The sequence below is a fragment of the Eptatretus burgeri genome, chromosome 5 (assembly GCF_056783735.1).
Source record: "Eptatretus burgeri isolate ZD-2024b chromosome 5, Ebu_testis_v1, whole genome shotgun sequence".
In the NCBI taxonomy this organism is placed as follows: domain Eukaryota; kingdom Metazoa; phylum Chordata; class Myxini; order Myxiniformes; family Myxinidae; genus Eptatretus; species Eptatretus burgeri.
In genome coordinates, this window is record NC_140965.1 from 43,353,310 (window position 1) to 43,370,823 (window position 17,514).

The 17,514-nt window shown below is 42.4% G+C and overlaps 1 protein-coding gene across 2 annotated transcripts in view; it reads right to left on the reverse strand.

Moving 5' to 3' along the window:
- FRAS1 (Fraser extracellular matrix complex subunit 1) overlaps positions 1 to 17,514 on the reverse strand; it is a 188,285-nt gene that overhangs the window by 78,626 nt on the left and 92,145 nt on the right. For both annotated transcript variants that reach the window (XR_015058289.1, XM_085881638.1), the window contains exons 21-25: positions 13,882 to 14,032; positions 12,952 to 13,111; positions 11,806 to 11,974; positions 9,097 to 9,343; positions 1,409 to 1,753 (exon numbers count right to left, since the gene is read on the reverse strand). Coding sequence is in view for 1 of the 2 variants with exons in the window: in XM_085881638.1 (XP_085737764.1) it covers positions 1,409 to 1,753; positions 9,097 to 9,343; positions 11,806 to 11,974; positions 12,952 to 13,111; positions 13,882 to 14,032 (1,072 nt within the window). In the remaining variant the exon portion in view is untranslated. The remainder of the gene's footprint in view (positions 1 to 1,408; positions 1,754 to 9,096; positions 9,344 to 11,805; positions 11,975 to 12,951; positions 13,112 to 13,881; positions 14,033 to 17,514) is intronic.

Genomic DNA, 17,514 nt, shown 5'->3' on the forward strand with positions numbered 1-17,514 from the left:
GTTCTCTTACAAGGAACTTCAATGCAAGAGGATGCCATTCGGGCCATCATACCTACATAATGGTTGTTAACCTCCAGTTGTTTGTCCATATTCTGTCTTTTTTCATGCTGAGCATCAAGCAAGGAAGCAGCACGTACCATTATAAAAGTCTTTGGCATACGACTTGGCCAGGGTTCAAATCGCTGACCTCCCTGTCTCAGAGCGGATGCTCCAACCATTTAACAACTGAGTCTGGTGAACATTTTGCCGAAGTTCACACATTCCTGACCATTGGTGGTTCAGTAACAGCCATACCACATGACAGTAATAAGTCCCAGTCACTCTTCACTCATCATCATCATCATCATCATCATCATCAGGTTATTTAGTTTATTAGTGAACTAATCACAGTTGATCACTCCTAGGCCATGTACTCATCCCACGTGAATAACCAGCTTAATTGGGACTTAAGGCGTCCAGGGAAAGCGTCATTGTGACACCAGAACCGGAACCGGAACCAGAATAAAACATGCACCTTGTTATTGGGGGAAAAAAAGTGGGGTCAATGTTTTAAAAACTCTTCATTTTTGTGAATTGCAGACATGGGTGACGCAACATTTTTGTCAGTGATACCACAGGGCGGAATGTCCATTGTATGTCATCCCCGCACACTTTCTGTTCACATTATTGAAGTGAAATTGAATTTCGAAAGTCCCAGCCAGCTTCGAGATACAGTTGGGAGAATTGATACAGTTTGGAAATTGATGCAGTTCAGAAATTTAGAGTGTGGGAAGAAAAGCAAACAAACAAACAAACAAACAAACAAAAACACCTATGTGGTGGTTTAGTACTCTTCAGGGTCTAAGAAACTGTGGTACCATTAAAAATTGGGGGCACTATTTGTAGAAACAAACCCTGAAACAGATGCAAGCCTTCCCCTATCCTATATGTGGAGGATTGCTGTGTTTAATTCATGATCAGAAAATAATGTTCGCTTACGTTAAAGAGGGACTGGCAGGATGGCCTAGAAGTGCACGCAATCACTTCCAATCTGAATAGCCTGGGTGTGAATCTTGGCCCAGCTATAAACCGTCATCCTGGTGTTTCACAGCAGGGTGATTCATCAATGTGTGCACCATCCCTTGGAGGGACGTTAAACTGGGTGTCCTGTCTGCCGGCATTAGTTGGTAGATGTTAAAGACCTCAAGGTGCCCTTCGTGAATAGTAGGCAAGCTATCACCGGAACCTTGACCAAATTCCAAATTCCTGCCCTAATGACAGCTGGGAAGGCAGTGGCAAACCACGCAGTATAACTCTTGCCAAGAAACTGCTTTGGCAGCACTGATGCTCGTAACAGAGTATGGTACATCAGAATCAGAATGTGAAATAGAAAAGAAAAAAAAATGGAAAATCTTCTCTAGATGAGTACCTGCATCCTCACGTACAGTGAAGCTCAACTCAGAGAAAGCCACAACAGAGGCATCATTGGGTCCAGCAATAACTACGCGTGCTTGAGCCAGACGACCAATGTGTGCATCCTCCGAAGGCTGAGCAAGAACCAACTCAAATGCCTCCTCAGGCTCGCTCGTACTGTCATCCACAATGTTTACATCACAAGATGATGACGTCACACCAGGAGGGAATGTAACCCGTGAAGAATCATCATGGGGTCGTGACACAAAATCGGAACCCGAAGCCAGATGGTCATTCCTGCTTCCTCGAGCTGAACTGGACTGCGTGTAGCATATTACAGACACCGTTGCACTGCTGTCACCTGCAAGACAAACAAGGGGGTTTTGTCAATAATTTGTTGAATTAATCATATCTCGTCATTGAGGCATTCTATATCTCATGATGCAATGTAATCCTTTCTTTACCCTGTTAAATCATGGCATGTTATGATTAATGCATTTATTTATTTATTTTACAGTGAACTGAGGCTCTGAGAGGAACTTTCAAGTAAATCATGTGGAGGACAACGACATTTTGAGACATCACTGTACTTTTACATGATTTACATTCATTGACATGAGCAGACAATGAGAAACACAATTGGTATGTGGGTTTCAAACCTGAGTTCCCCTACATCAGCATCACCATCACCAGGGGCACAGGTGGGAACACGAAAAGGCAAGCTTTCATGGCATGCATCACTGTGAAGCCATTTGATAAAAGGAGCATTTATCTTTCTTCTGGTTATCACATCCTATGAGGACCAAGGCTGGAGTACTGTTCTGGCTAATAAGGATGACTTGACATGCTTTTATGTTTCTGGATTAGCTGTTTCTCTATCGCCCTTTTTGGAAGAAAGTTACCTCCAATTGTGAATGCCCTACAACTGGGTAATTGCACCACTTTCTCCTCTACAAGGAAAAACTAACTTTCGTAAAATTAAAAATGATTCATATGATGAGAATAAAAACTAACTTTTGTGAAATTACAACAGCTTCGTGCATGCAACATCAGTGGTATTTTAGGTGTGCTTGCCAGGTGTCGCTGTGTTTTTTGGCTGTGCTATGCATTTTTCATAAATGTTTGCCTTTAAAGCCTCGTAGCAATTAATCAAGCTTTTTTTTTTTCCAATTGTTTGGATTTTTCACATTTCTTGTAAAAAAGGTGGAGTGCCTCATCAACATCTATGCCTCCAAAGCTTGCATTCCAAATTCATAACTTCTGGTCCCCAAACCTCAGGTCTCAGTCACTGACTTCACAATGAAGGATGTAAAGGTAATAAACAACATTTTCATATCTCCGTGTTAACTGCACATCAAAAGGTAGTAAATTATCTCATTTGTTGAATATATTCACCATCAAAGAACCTGTCCTTGTGATTGGGTTAATTCCTCCACTTTTAGGATTTATGACTTGGAACAACAAGCTTCCAGGCAGCCCTATAAGAAATACAATTATATTTAAAGTATTGGGGTTCTCCGCCCTCCCTGAAGGGTGCTTGAGGTGCTGAATGAGGAGTCAGAGCCACTGGGATTATGGGTTTCAAGGATCAAAACTAAGATCCAGGTTTTCAATGACATATTAGATGCTGCTATCTTGTCTGTGCCTGTTTGTGGTGAGGATGTTGATGTCACAGAGAGATTCACTTTCCTTGGCAGTGATATTCATGTCTCTGCTGGCTGAGCCAGAGATCAATAGACATTTGAGTCGGGCCTGGGGAGTCATGCATTCACTGGATCATGGGGTGTGGCGCTGCCGGTACCTGTGCAGAAGGATGAAAGTCTGAGTCTTCAGGTCCTTGGAGGTTCTGGTCTTGCTCTATGGATGTGAGACTTGGATTCTGACCAAGGATCTGAGATGGAGACTTAATTCCTTTGGTACCAGGTCTCCTCGGAGAATCCTTAGCTATCGCTGGTTGGACTTTGTGTCCAACGAGCGGTTGCTGAGAGACTCAAATGAGATTTGTTACCTGCATAGTCTGTGAGCATCAGCTGCCGCTGTATGGACATGTGGCTCATTTTTCTTACGCTGATCCTGCTCACCAGATTCTCTCAGCGAGGGAGCCTCGTGAGTGGAGGAGGCTAATGGGCCAACCACGTGCCTCGTGGTTGCAACAGGTTGATCAACATCTCAAGGAGATGGGGATGGTCCAAGCATCTGCCTGGGGGATGGCCAAACAGAGGCCCCTGAAGTAGCGGCGGAAAGTGGACGCAGTGACGTGCTGCTCCAGCGCATGCTCCTGTACTTAACCTGACCTGACCCTTCCCTAAATCCTCAGACCTATGAATTTTTTTTATCCACTGAAAACATTGCAATGCACCTCGGAATACAACCAACGGTTATCAACTCATTTCGTCCAGCAGTTCAGGAGTGCAGAAAGGTAAAACAAACACACAAACAATATGATACTAAAGTGTGATAATTCCCCCACTTCTATTATGTCTCTGGTTTTGATGCAGATAATTAATTGGCTTGTTTTATTGTGAGTTGTGATGCCCCCTCACAAAGGGAACAGTGCAATACGATACACATTTACAAAGGGGATTTGGAAGTAGTGTAGTATATAGTAGAAAATCGTGCAAATTATGATACAAGCATCAAATTTGGCATTTCTGTTCTGCAGGACTTTCCAATCAAATCTTCCCGATTGGCCATTTTAAAATCCAAGATGGTGGCCATTTGTAAGATGGCCGCCAAGTTAGCCTCCCGAAGTTGACTTTTTGCTTAGAAGTATTTGTAGTTGTCCGATTTGCATGATCTAAGTGTGGATTCCTATGTTTCAAGCCTGCTGGAGTGGATTTTCCTGTTTTTAAAGCCCCCTGACACACACTTTTTCTGATTTTGCACATTTGCTTATGATTTTCATACGTTTGCATGACTTAACATGTATGTAATAGTAGCTACTTATGCATGGGGTGTAGGGGTGTAGTGTTAGAGGCAGTACCACAAGTCTAGTGTTCGTTATCCACAAGTCTAGAAGAGAATTCTCTGCCCTGGCAACTTACCAAGCCCACGAGCAAAATAATGCAGTCATCAAACGTGACGGAGGAGCAATTGGGTTGACAGAAGACCCGACAGCACTTAGTAGGTGGATGGTCGCTGGACCCGAAGTGAGTCGTCTAGTAGCTGGATACGAGGCCATGTCTGGTATGAAAGATGCAACCAACAACAGTAGACACCATGAGCAGACACTGAGTGCCCAGAAATCTTTCTTTGAAAAGGTGAAAGCACTCTCTGCAGTAATGCAGGAGATGGGCAACCCATTCCAAGAAGAATCAGCCGACCTACTGGTACTATACATGAAGAACATTGCAGACCCAACTCTAGCCGAAATGGTAGCTACACATAGGAGACTTAGGATAAAGTCCTGAAAGACGACTGTCAGCTGTTCTCACGACAGTTCATCTCATGCCAGAACAGGCAGTGTGACTTGCAAGAATTCTTCAAGCATGAGAATCAGTCACACCCTGCATCTCTCAGTGACAGCGGCAAGCTTCATACATGTCAGAAGTCACAGCTGGCTGAAATTCTTGAAGTTCAAGTGAACATCCCAGACAGAAAACCAAGGGGAGATGCAGTCATCATTGATGGCTCAACACTTATCAATGCCCTACCTCCACGCACTTCAAAGGTATTTGATGACTATGCTAAAGAAGACATCATCCCAAAGGTGGAATCCTATGGTGCCAGGTACGAGAGAGTGGACGTAGTGTTTGATGTGTACAAGAAGTCAAGTCTGAAGTCCGAGGCAAGGTCAAAAAGGGGGCAAGGAATCAGAAGAAGAGTGACAGGAACCAGTAAGAACCCAAGTAACTGGAGAAGCTTTCTACGAGATGACAGCAACAAGACTGAGCCGTTTCACTTCCTTGCGGAAAAGATGTGTGAAGCACAGATGACAAGCACAGTCATTGTCACAAAAGGAGAAGATGCCATGAGCAACACAAGGAAGTCACTGGATGCTGTGTCTCCATGTTGTCATGAAGAAGCTGACACTCGAATATTTGTACACGCCAGGGATACAACGACGGATGGTAGCAAGTCCATTTTCATTAAGGCTAATGACGTACTAGTCATAGCAATATCTGCACTGCCATCCTTACAGGAACTTGGTCTTGAGAACATGTGGATTGCCTTTGGCCAAGGAGCCAAGGCGCAATGGATTCCAGTCCATGAGGTAGTTTCTGCAATAGGGCCTGAGAAAGCCAGAGGGATCCCATACTTCATGCGTTCACTGGATGTGACGTCATGTCTGCCTTCCGTGGAAAAGGGAAGAAAACTGTATGGCAGACTTGGAACGTCTTTGATGATGTTTCTGAAACATTCACCAATCTCAGCCAGCATCCAACATTGATTCGTGATCTTGACCTGCAGAGGCTGGAGAGATTCGTTGTCCTCATGTATGACAGATCAAGCGCAGCCACTGGTGTGGACGGAGCAAGACTGGATCTCTTTGCCAGCAAGCAGAGGCCATACAACTCAATTCCACCAACACAGGCAGCCCTCAGAGAACATGCAAAGCGTGTAGCCTTTCAGGCTGGGATCATCTGGGGCCAGGCAACCATCTCCAGTCCAGACACGAGCAGTCCCGCTGAATGGGGATAGACACAGAAAGGAGAGACGTGGCAGATATGTTGGACAACACTACCCCTTATTGCAGCCAGCTGTCAGGAACTGACCAAGTGTTCCTGTAAGAAGGGTTGCAACCGGAGATGCAAGTACTTTCAGTCAGGGCTCCCCTGCACAGCACTCTGCAGCTGCATATGTGGACAGTAGCAGCTGGAGGAACATTCGCATGGTATGCATAACTTTGAACATTTACTAGCCAGGGCCCGGTTGCAAAAAGGCCTTAGCTTCATATGATAATCATTAAAGTGGTGCAAAATCAGAAAAAGTGTGTCAGGGGGCTTTATAAACAGGAAAATCCACTCCAGCAGGCTTGAAAACATAGGAATCCACACCTAGATCATGCAAATCGGACAACTACAAATACTTCTAAGCAAAAAGTCAACTTCGGGAGGCTAACTTGGCGGCCATCTTGAAAAATGGCCGCCATCTTGGATTTTCAAATGGCCAATCAGGCAGATTTGATTAGAATCCCCTGGAGAACAAATGTGCCAAATTTGATGCTTATATCATCATTTGCACGATTCCTCTCAAAAATTGCTGTTATCTGCCCCACTAAAGAGGGAAACGGGGGGGGGGGGTGGAAAAGGAAAACAGGAAAGGGAGAGAGGAAAAGGAGGAGGCAGCGAAGGGGGGAGAGCAGAGAAAGAAAGTGAGGAAGGAATGAGGGAAGGAAATGGGCAAGGAAAAGAGATGAGAAAGGAAAAGAAGAAATGAAGGAAAAAGTGGGAAGAAAGAGGAAGAGTGGAGTCACTCATTTGATGAGTATATTAGCCTGTACATTATAGAAACTAAGTTAGTACAAATATATCGTCATGGTCTAGCTGCAGATTAATTATCAGGCCATGGCAATTTCATTATTATCATAGGACAGCAGACAGAGCGAGAGCGAGAGCGAGAGCGAGAGCGAGAGCGAGAGCGAGAGCGAGAGCGAGAGCGAGAGCGAGAGCGAGAGCGAGAGCGAGAAATTGAACATGATGTTAGAGGGGAAGGAGATAAAGCAGGGAAATAGATTTGTCTGGTGATGGTAGTTTGCAGGCAGAGTTAAAAAGGAGGATACAAGTGGGTGCAAATGCATGGAGGAAAGTGGAGAGTTTGATGGTGGTCAGGAAGATATCGAGGAAGTTAAAAGGGAATATCCTGAGGTCATGTGTAATACCAGCATACTGATATGGTCTGGAGATGGTGGCACTGACAGCACAGCAACAACAGAGGCTGAAGTTCTGTGAAAGTAACTAGGGCAGTAGGATTGAGGGAGTGATGAGGGTGGAAAGGAGGATAGACAAACTGAGGGAGCAGATTGGTATGCAGATCAGCATGAGGGCAAGATTTATAAAGAACCGACAGAAGTGGGCGGGAATCTGGTAGGATGAAGGAAGATATACTTCCGAAGAGAGTGATGTGCTGAAAAAGAAAATCGAGGACGGACAAAAGGAGGTGGCCCACAATTTATATGGGAGGGATTGTGTGAAAAGGGATGTCAGAAAGGTGGAGCCTGATGGGAAGTGGAGAGAGATGGCTGGGGATAGAGAATGGTGGAGGAGTGTTGTGAACAGAGCAGAGCAGCAACTCAGTGCCAGTCAGTCTCACCCAAAAGAAGGGATTTTGAGAAAGAACGTGGCAATTTTATTTAGTTTAGCATAATAAACAGGGTGATCCCCAAAATCGGAACACACCTTTAATGTAATATCTTCCATCTTACTGATGGCAACCTGTTGTGTTTTTTTGTTTTTTTTCAGGTGATTGAAGAGTAAACCACAAGACAGACTACGAAAGTTGGTGGATTCTTACCTTTTAGGGATACCATGGACAATTAGGCAAAATACTTATTCTGTGGAGCTTTTTTTTCAAATGGATTCTGACAAGAAGACTCAAATTGAGTGTAAATGTGAGTTTGGAACTTACATTGCACCCTGCAAGTCACGGATATTTGCCTGGGTCAAAAACTTCAGAGAAAGGCATTGTCGCAAATCTCAACAGTAAAAGTGTTGGAGGACCAACATATTTGGGATGTCCTCAAGATGTAAGGTCTCCTAAAAATATTGTTCTTGTTCATGACTCAATGGGCAGAAGCCTGAAGAAATATCTCAGCCGTTGGAGTCAAGAGATTGGAATTTCACCTGAATCAGTGAGATGAACGATCATCCATGATGTGAAACTGTATCCATACAGAATTCAGATTAAACAAAACCTAACTGCAGCCCATATGCAGAAAAGAGGGATGATGTGCTGGTGTTTTGCAGACAAGATTGAAGAAAACCGAACTTCCTTGACAATCTGGTTTTCTGACAAGGCCCATTTTCTTCATTATAGGCATGTCAACTCCAGGAACTGCATATGTTGGAGATTAACCCTCCCCTCCCCCCCTCCCCCAATCTAGTGCTCGAGTGACCTCTCCACTCGGGAAAACGCACCTCCTCGGTCTCAATCAATAAACATGGAATCTTCGGTCCATTCTGGTTTGAGGACAATACTGGCAAGGCATTGACTGTCAAAACAAAACATTACATCCAAGTTCTTGGGAGATTTAGGAGGGCCCTAGGTAGATGCAGGGGCCTTTCCAGAGAGGAACAATAGTTTCAACAGGGTGGAACCACTCCCCATGCACACTTTAAATGATTCACTGAACTGGTTCAACATGCACTTTGGTGAGAGAATCATCAATCGAAGACTTGCTATTGAATGTACCCCACGCTCACTAGACTTCTATCTTCGGGGTTATCTAAAAAAAACAACTTCTATAGAGGAAGGCCCAATTCATTGAAGAATACAAAGCAACAATTATCGATAAAATTTGCTTCATTCCTTCAACGGAATGCATTATAGTGATCAACCATTGTTGTCCCGTAGAATCCAAGTGTGCTTGCAGCTCCATGGCAAACATTTGGAGTACATTATTTAAGCATAGTCGGTCCTGGCCTATTAAAAGAATCTGTGCCCAAATTTCAAATATATGTTCAAACTTCAATAGATTTCTGAAATTCAGTCAAAATCACAGTTACTTTGCAACCCTAGAGATATATGGAGCAAAAAATGCTCTACCTTTACGAAGAATAGTTGCATGAAGTTGTCCATCTCCTTCATTGACACGATACAATTTCCTGTCAAACTGTAGGCCAGAGGCATCCTCTTCATCAGCAATTACCACAACAGTGCTTGTGGTCTCGCCAAAGAGAGCATACGCTGGCATGCTGAGTTCCACAGAGAATTGTTCGAGGCCCTCAAACACTGAGTCATCATTGATACCAATTGTACAAGTCTTGCTGTCCTCTTGCTCCTCAAACTGCACCTGCAAGCCCAAACAATAACAACCTTATAACAGCCAAAGATTATGAAGCTCTTCTTATTCTGCTGGGAAAAACAAAATAAACAGCAACAACAATCTACTATAAATTGATGAGGTGTGTGTGTGTGTGTGTGTGTGTGTGTGTGTGTGTGTGTGTGTGTGTGTGTGTGTGTGTGTGTGTGTGTGTGTGTGTGTGTGTGTGTGTGTGTGTGTGTGTGTGTGTGTGTGTGTGTGTGTGGAGTTATACTGGGGTGTTCTGATGTGGAATGTGAGACACCAAAATTATCGTCATGATCTGCTCGTTGATGAGGCTAATTAACTACAATGAACGCGGAAGAATTCCCAGGTTTTAAATGTACGCCATGTTAAGATGTAGGGAGCAGCTTAACAGGTCCTTCCAAGGCATGGCATTCCAAAATATTTTTTTTAATAATTAACAAAAACAATGATAACATCGTAACAAAGCATATATTAATTAATACTAACAATATGAACACCAATAAAATCCATCCATCCATTGGGACCATACTCTGTGTAGAGCGTTGGTGCTGTCTCAGCAGTCTCCTTGGCTATTGGGCACAATCTTGGACAGGTCGCCACTCCGACACAGTATACCAGCATGCTGGCACTCGTTTTGCAGTCCTCGGAAGGATGACAGGTCGAGTTAACCCCACCTGGTATTAATTCAACAGCTGAATTGGGTTTGAACTCAGGACCCTCAGATCCCAAGCCCACCACCCTAACCATTAAGCCAACACCAGGAATACACCTAATAACAATAATAATAATAGCGAACGTATATAATGAACATCAGCAAACCCCCAGGATTATAAAACTGTAAATTTGGAAGGAGATGGGTTTGGGGTTGGGGTCAAAAAGATTATGGTTTTGGATGGGGGGGGGGTATCTGAGATGGAAGAGAACAGCTGTCTTGAAGACTTCGAGGGATGAATGACATTGAAGAGCATGTGCACATTGGTTCCACAGGCAGGAAAAAAAAAGAGACTTGGAGGAAGATGTAACAACAACCCAATGTCTTCTAATTTGCCAGGTGCTGATGATACTACTCAGAAAGCAAAAAGTAAAGAGGACTTCATCAAAACTGCTGCAGAGAGTGAAGAATAAAAGCGAAAAAGCCGGTCTTTATTTAAACTTTAAAAAGTCAAAAAAATTGTTCACTGAGAATATCGCCGTGTTCATATTGGGAGACGATCATGTGGAAATGTTTAAAAGTTTCAACTCCTTGGATTTTAAGATTGAAGTGAGTGGAGAATGTAGAGGAGAAATTAATAGACGGTTAATGTTGGGGAGAACGGCAATGGCAAGATTGACAAATATCTGGTAAAACAAACCAAGAGGACACTGGTGAATGCTCTGGTGTTTGCATTTGAAACGTATGGATGCGAGTCATGGAGCGTAAAAAAGAAAGGAAGGAAAAAGATTGACAGTTTTGAAATGTGATGTTGTAGATGAATGTTTAAAATTCCATGGAAGGACTGCAAGTATAACAAACAAATTAGTGCTTCAAGAAATTAATGAGACAACCAGGTACATGAGAAGCACAGATGATATAATGGAAATTGTCAAGCTTTTGACTCATTGTGTGTTCACAAAGTGAAAGTCTGGAGAAATCAACCATGCTGGGTATGGTTGACAGAAGAAGAGAAAGAGCCAATGTGATCATACATATATTTATTTCCAAGGCAGTCTCACACTTTTACACTATACATGTAGCACTATACATGTCGACATGCTGTCTGACTGTATAATAAGAACAAGACAAATCATATCCCAATACATGCATTGCTGCACAATTTGTGACCAACAAGCATCGTCTGACACGTGAACGTATTGACTATTGCCTAACGATGGCACCGAATTACGATGTAGTTTTGCAGTTGGGAATGAAGATGATTATGACGTTCTCCAACCTACAGCAACACTGTGAAGCCAACATCACATTGTGCTAGATTGCAACCCATAGTGGGCATCTCACAGTGTGAATCAATCCTCATGAATAACAGTTCAAAAATGCCACAAGCAGAGAAAATAGTATCACTACACACAAATTTTGCCCTTATTTCTCCTAAGAGCTTGGTTTGTGGAACCACAATACCCTCATCCTGAGGCTGTTGAAGCCCACTCTTCCCTCCGAGAATTAAGGCAAGCAATGCATTGCCATCTCTTGCTATTCCCCATTCCTTCCACAATCATTTATATCCCCATGAACCCAATCGAACCGAACCCAACCTTATTACTTGCAAGTTACTGTGTTTCTTCCCCTCTTCTCCCTCTGTTTTTTTTTTTCCCCTTGTTCATTCATTCCCTTGCTTACTGCGTCAAACTGTTGCTTCACGATACACCATCAGTTCATTGGCTTTTAACCCTCTGTTACTTCACTCTGCACGAGCCTCGATCTTGTATCACAAATAAATAACGTTAACACACTGTATAAAAGTACAAACCTGCCCAGCGTACTCCACGTAATCTTGAGCACCTGGTTGGGACCCTGGGCCAACTGTTGAAGTAGCTGTGCCTGGCTCTGTGCGGCAAAGTATGATGGCGTACTGGTTGAGATTTCCAGTTCGTTTTATCGCAATGCTCACCATTCCTGCAGTCTCATTAACATGGTACCTGCATCAAGTTCAGAAATAGCATACGTTATTGCAGAAATAACTGCCAAGTCTACAGACATTGTTACTAAACATCTGAACATTACACATACACCAGTGATGTCGAATCGATCACATTACCCAAATTACGTCTATTGTAATAGTCCAGGCCTGCCAATGCTATAATTCTGATGTACCATACTCTGTTACAGAGTGTCAGAGCTGCCAAAGCAGTTTATGAGCAAGGGTTATACTGGGTGGTTTGCCATTGCCTACCCAACGGTAGTTAGGGCAGGAATTTGTAATTTGGTCAGGGTGCCAGCAATTGCTTACCGACTCTTCGTGAAGGACACTGTGGGATCTTTAACATCCACTAACGAATGCCGGCAGACAGGATGTCCAGTTTAACGTCAATCCGAGCGACGGCACACACATTGATGAAGCACCCTGCCTGTGAAACACCGGGATGACTGTTTATAGCTGTGTCGGGATTCAAATCCAGGCGAGACAGCTTAGAGGCGAGTGTGTGTACCTTTCGGGTATCGTCTCAGTCTTTACCGGTGTTAACTGATAAGTGGAGGGGAAGTCAGAAAATAGGGATCATGTTCTTGCTATTTGGGCAATGCGAAGAATATGGTTAGTTTAGAAAAATAACATTGTGAAAGGAGAACGAGGGAGGATTGAAGAGAAAATGGAGACAAGATCAATTGCAGAGGCACGCGGTGATATGAAAAAAGTCAAACTCTCCGACCTCGTGTAAAACTCTTCAATGCAGATTATTTAGCCCTGGAGCTTTATCTTCACTTATAGACACTTCGTTATCATCTGTATTGAAATAAATCAACTTGATTCCTGATAATGTCATTGTTTTTGAGTAAATAACGATCAGCCAGAGCCAGAACACTCAAAAACTCAACACCATTGAAATTTATCAGATTTCTTTAAAATTGAATAAGCCGAGAGATGAAAGACAATACCCTTCATTAGCAAGTGACTTACATTGGTTTTTGGAAGCTAATCAATGACCACTGAATGTAAAAGGTGTTGTCGTTAACCACCGCTTTGCTGTTATCTTTCACCAAGAACTGGAAAGAGTCTCGTGTTGTGTTGCCTGCGTCCCCTCTCAGCACATAGCGTAGAACGCCAAGGTTCACATCCTCTGACAGAACGTGGACATGCAAAGGTAATGTCATGACTCAAGAGAGCTAGTCCACATGACTCTTTACACAGATTCATGTTCTTTCCAATAAAATATGAATGTTTTATTTATTGGATAAAACTATGTAGACACATAATAGGGTGACAGGAAGCAGGTACACATGATAAGTTAGTCAGAGAAAGGAAGATTGCAGGTGGGTTTAGGGATAGGGTGAACATTAGTATACATACAGGGTGTAAAATAAATCAATACCCAATTTTACACTGTTGTAGCAGCTTTATTTATGAACCAATTTTAATGAAACAAAATGTAAATAAATGATCGAGTGTCCATTAGCATGAAGCCAAAAAAAACCTTGATGAACTGGAGGAGAGAATAACCAATGTTCTCACCAACATTCCTGAAAACAAGTTGCGATCAGCAGTAGCAAATGTGCCAATGTGTTGACAGTGCGGGAAATTTATGTCGAGGTTTAAAGAGTTGTGCATAAAACCACAATGGACACTCTTTCATTTACAGTTTGTTTCATTACAATCGGTTCATAAATAAAAATGCGACAACAATATAAAATTGGCTATTGTCTTATCATACACCCTGTATAGGACAACATGAGAAGGCAGAAAACAATGTAAAAGACACTGGAGACATTTAAAACAGTGGCACGTTATCACAGTTGTGATTATTTGAGAATCGTATGTTAAACATAAATCGTCGTGATGAGAAATTCTCTCCACTCGCCACTTTCATTGACATTTGGCATGCCTATATACCTTGTGTAAATGTCTTCACTTTAACCCCAGGCTGAAGTTTATTCTCCAGGAAACCCAGTTTTGGTTGAGAGGTCATTTCATACACTATCTGGTCATCGGATGTGTCTGGATCCACCGTGAGCAAGTCCTTCTTTGTGATGGAATTTGCTGCCTTTTAAAGAAGAAATTTACAATTAATTAGTTTGCTGAAAAATCACTTTTTATTCTATGTTAAGTTCACAACTCATGTCAACACATGTATGGTGAAGCAGGGAGTGGAAAGATAAGCAGGCATGCCATTTCATCGTTTGTTCCTCAATAATCATGAAAAACACAGTTAGCATTGTTGTGATGTTGCTTAAAGGGTTGTTTTTTAAAAAAATTATTCTTTCTTGTGTTCAACGTAAGAAGTGATGCTTTCATATAATGCTTGTAAATGACCTCATTAACTGAACAAATAATGTCACAGACATAGGATAAATGCATGATCAACAGACTTTTGCAGTTAAACAAATAAAATGCATCATATGTTTCAGGTAAATAGTCTGCGAGCCAGACCTAGAAAATTTTAGTTGACTTTAACCCACCCCCTCCTTCCCTCCCCCCCCCTCCACTTGTATGCACTGACTCCTCAACAGCAAGCACCACCATATTTCATCTGACTAGTACACCCACTTCTGATGGGAATGGCAGGAAGGGTCATGTAATTATCCTCTCTGGGGTAAATAGATTGCAGCAGATTTCGGCTCAGGCCTCAAGAAAGTTGGGGGTGGTGGTGTTCAGTTACCAAGTTTCTTGTAGAGCACTCGCCACGTGACTTAAACATTCAAGCAAGCACTCCAATCGAAAACGTTAAGTACTAGCTAGCTGCTTGATAACTCAACACACCCCGGGTTTCCTCCCTTTGAGTTTCGTGTTAAACAGCAGTAGCGACTGTTTTAAAAGGTAATCATACGTGTTTGTGGTTTATAATATTGTATTACTTCCAGTAGGTTTTCCCCTACAAAACGCCATGATAACCTATTCATACACGTTAACACGGCGTTTGTTAAAGGATGAAAAATCCCTTGGAGAGTGGGGATAATATTTATATTGTTTTGTAATAACATTAATATTATGTTATTACTTTTGTGATTAGAAGCAGCCTTGAAAAACACGACAATTAGTTATCTTAACAGGAATATACACCTTAACATTGATTTTGCCCAAGGGGAAGTGTGTGTGTGTGTGTGTGTGTGTGTGTGTGTGTGTGTGTGTGTGTGTGTGTGTGTATGTATGTGTGTGTGTGTGTGTGTGTGTGTGTGTGTGTGTGTGTGTGTGTGTGTGTGTGTGTGTGTATGTATGTGTATGTGTGTGTGTGTGGGGGGGGGAGGGGGGGAGATGAAGTCACTACAACCTCCGTCCTGTGACCCTTAGTGCTCCTGTCAAATTTGGTTGAGATTGGATAAGCAACGAACGAATATATCACGGTCAAAAAACAGTCAGACAGACAGAGACACTAAGTTGCATATTTTGTTACGATTAGAGTGTTCATTTGTGAGAATTTAAAGCCATGGTGTCACTTGGAAATTGGCAAGCTGAAGTTGGGCATAAAACGCAAAACATATCTTTTATATTGGCATAGTATGTTCACTAATCAAAATCGTATCTCCTGAATGGTCAACAAAATACTCCATTTATACAGCATCAAATTTGAATGCTTTTAATCAATGGGTTAATTGAAGATCCGAACAGCGAGTCGAATAGCTATGCCGGTAAATTGATAGCACGTATCGACCAAGGAGCTCACATGTTTTTACATGAGGTCAATGGAAGTCTTGGATGGCGAGACTTTTGTCAATGGCTTGCAAGACAGAATATGATGAGGTGGACGATCGATGGCAGAATCTCCTCCTTGACGAGAGGTGGGAGAAAAATCACTTGGAATCAATGGCACTGATCTAGTCAAAGAGAATACTGCAGAAATGGAAAAAAGAAAGTTCATCTTAATGGTGTCATTCTGTCTCAGCGGACAGGTAGAACGATGGATGGAATAAACAGAACATTGATCGGGGTATGCTAACCGCTTTGGGAAGCAAGGAGGTGGTCTGAGCATCAGGGAGTGTCATGTCGACCGTGCACGAACGACATTTTGGGCATTAACCCATCATCTACCTCTTTTGCTCCATCGAAGGCTGCCAGTTTAATGAACTTTGGTTAAGTCAGAAAGAAGCTGACACTCAAATCCTTCTGCAGCATGCTGCATCAACAGTTGCCCATTTCCAATAAAATATTAATTGGTGACCTGACAATGATGTTGCCATACTTTGTACTCCCTACCCTCCTAAGTTAGAAGATAAAATATACCTTTCGTTTAAGACTGGTGTAAAAGACCAGTCTCAGATACCAATCCACAAAATATATGGACAAAATGTGTGCAACAGCTCATCAGCATTGCATGCACTGACCGCATAACATTCCACAAATAGTATACCTGGAATTGGAAATGCTAAGGCATTGAAGCTCCTTACAAAAGATAAAAACAGGTTCATGGATCTTGAAACTAGTGGGAGGGAAATTTCCATCCAGCAAGAGACTTCCGTGGGGATTGAGGATCCTGTGGTTGCAAAGCATTATCTCAGAAAGATAGCAATAGGCCAAATCACCAGCTCTTTTGTAAAAAGCAGAGTGAAAATGAATCACCGCCACAAACAACAAGCGACAGCCTGATTCATTATGCCAAATGTACCAATTATCAATAATTTGGCTTAAAGCACTCGATGCATCACCAATTATTCCAAAGGCATGTGGAAATGTTTGACATCATGCTGATTATGGAACTCTGAGTGCAACGCTCACGACTCGCTCTGCAGTTGCTGCAATGGTACTCGAATACACGAAGCATGTGCAGAGCATTGCAGTGCAGTCAATGGTATTCATGTGGAAAAGTGAATCTTCCAAGCACGGAATCTTTGTGCCTGCAGAGATAACTGTCAGAACAAACCAAATGCTGATTACATGGTCAACAACTCTGAATCAGACTTTTGGATGAGGAGGGTGACATTTCAGGAGCCGAGCAAACGTTGAAGAGAAGGCTTTTGAAGATGATGTGTAAATCATAAATGTTAAAATTAATCCGAATTTATAACGTATCCACATTTTCTTAGTATATGAGAGAACAAATGACCAGTTAAGTTGTTGTGGGGGTGGGTGAGGGGGATATGCCAGATTGAACATTTAAGTGGGCTCCTCAATCTGGCTCTCGGACTGTACAGTTATTATTTTCTTCTCTTATCGTGAATGATTCTAAAGCTGCTACGTATATTATTTGCAATTTAACAAAATAACATAAAGTGAGAAGGCAAAGAGAAAGGCAAGGAAAGGAGTGTCAATTATTTACGATGCAATACTGTCAGACCCCGATGTTTGTGGATTCGCTATTCATGCACCTTTATGTATTCGCGGGTCACAAAGTGTGATCTGCTTCTACATTCGTGTTTTGGGTATTCACGGCTTAATTTATTTATTTAATCGAATTTTTTACACTACAGGACTGGTCTCCTATATCCACCTGGGAAATTGGAAATCACCTAACATCACATCATTACATAAAAAGGTGCAAAAACTAATCTCCTTCGCTCCAGCCCAATTAGCTTTCTGTACTTCCAATCATCA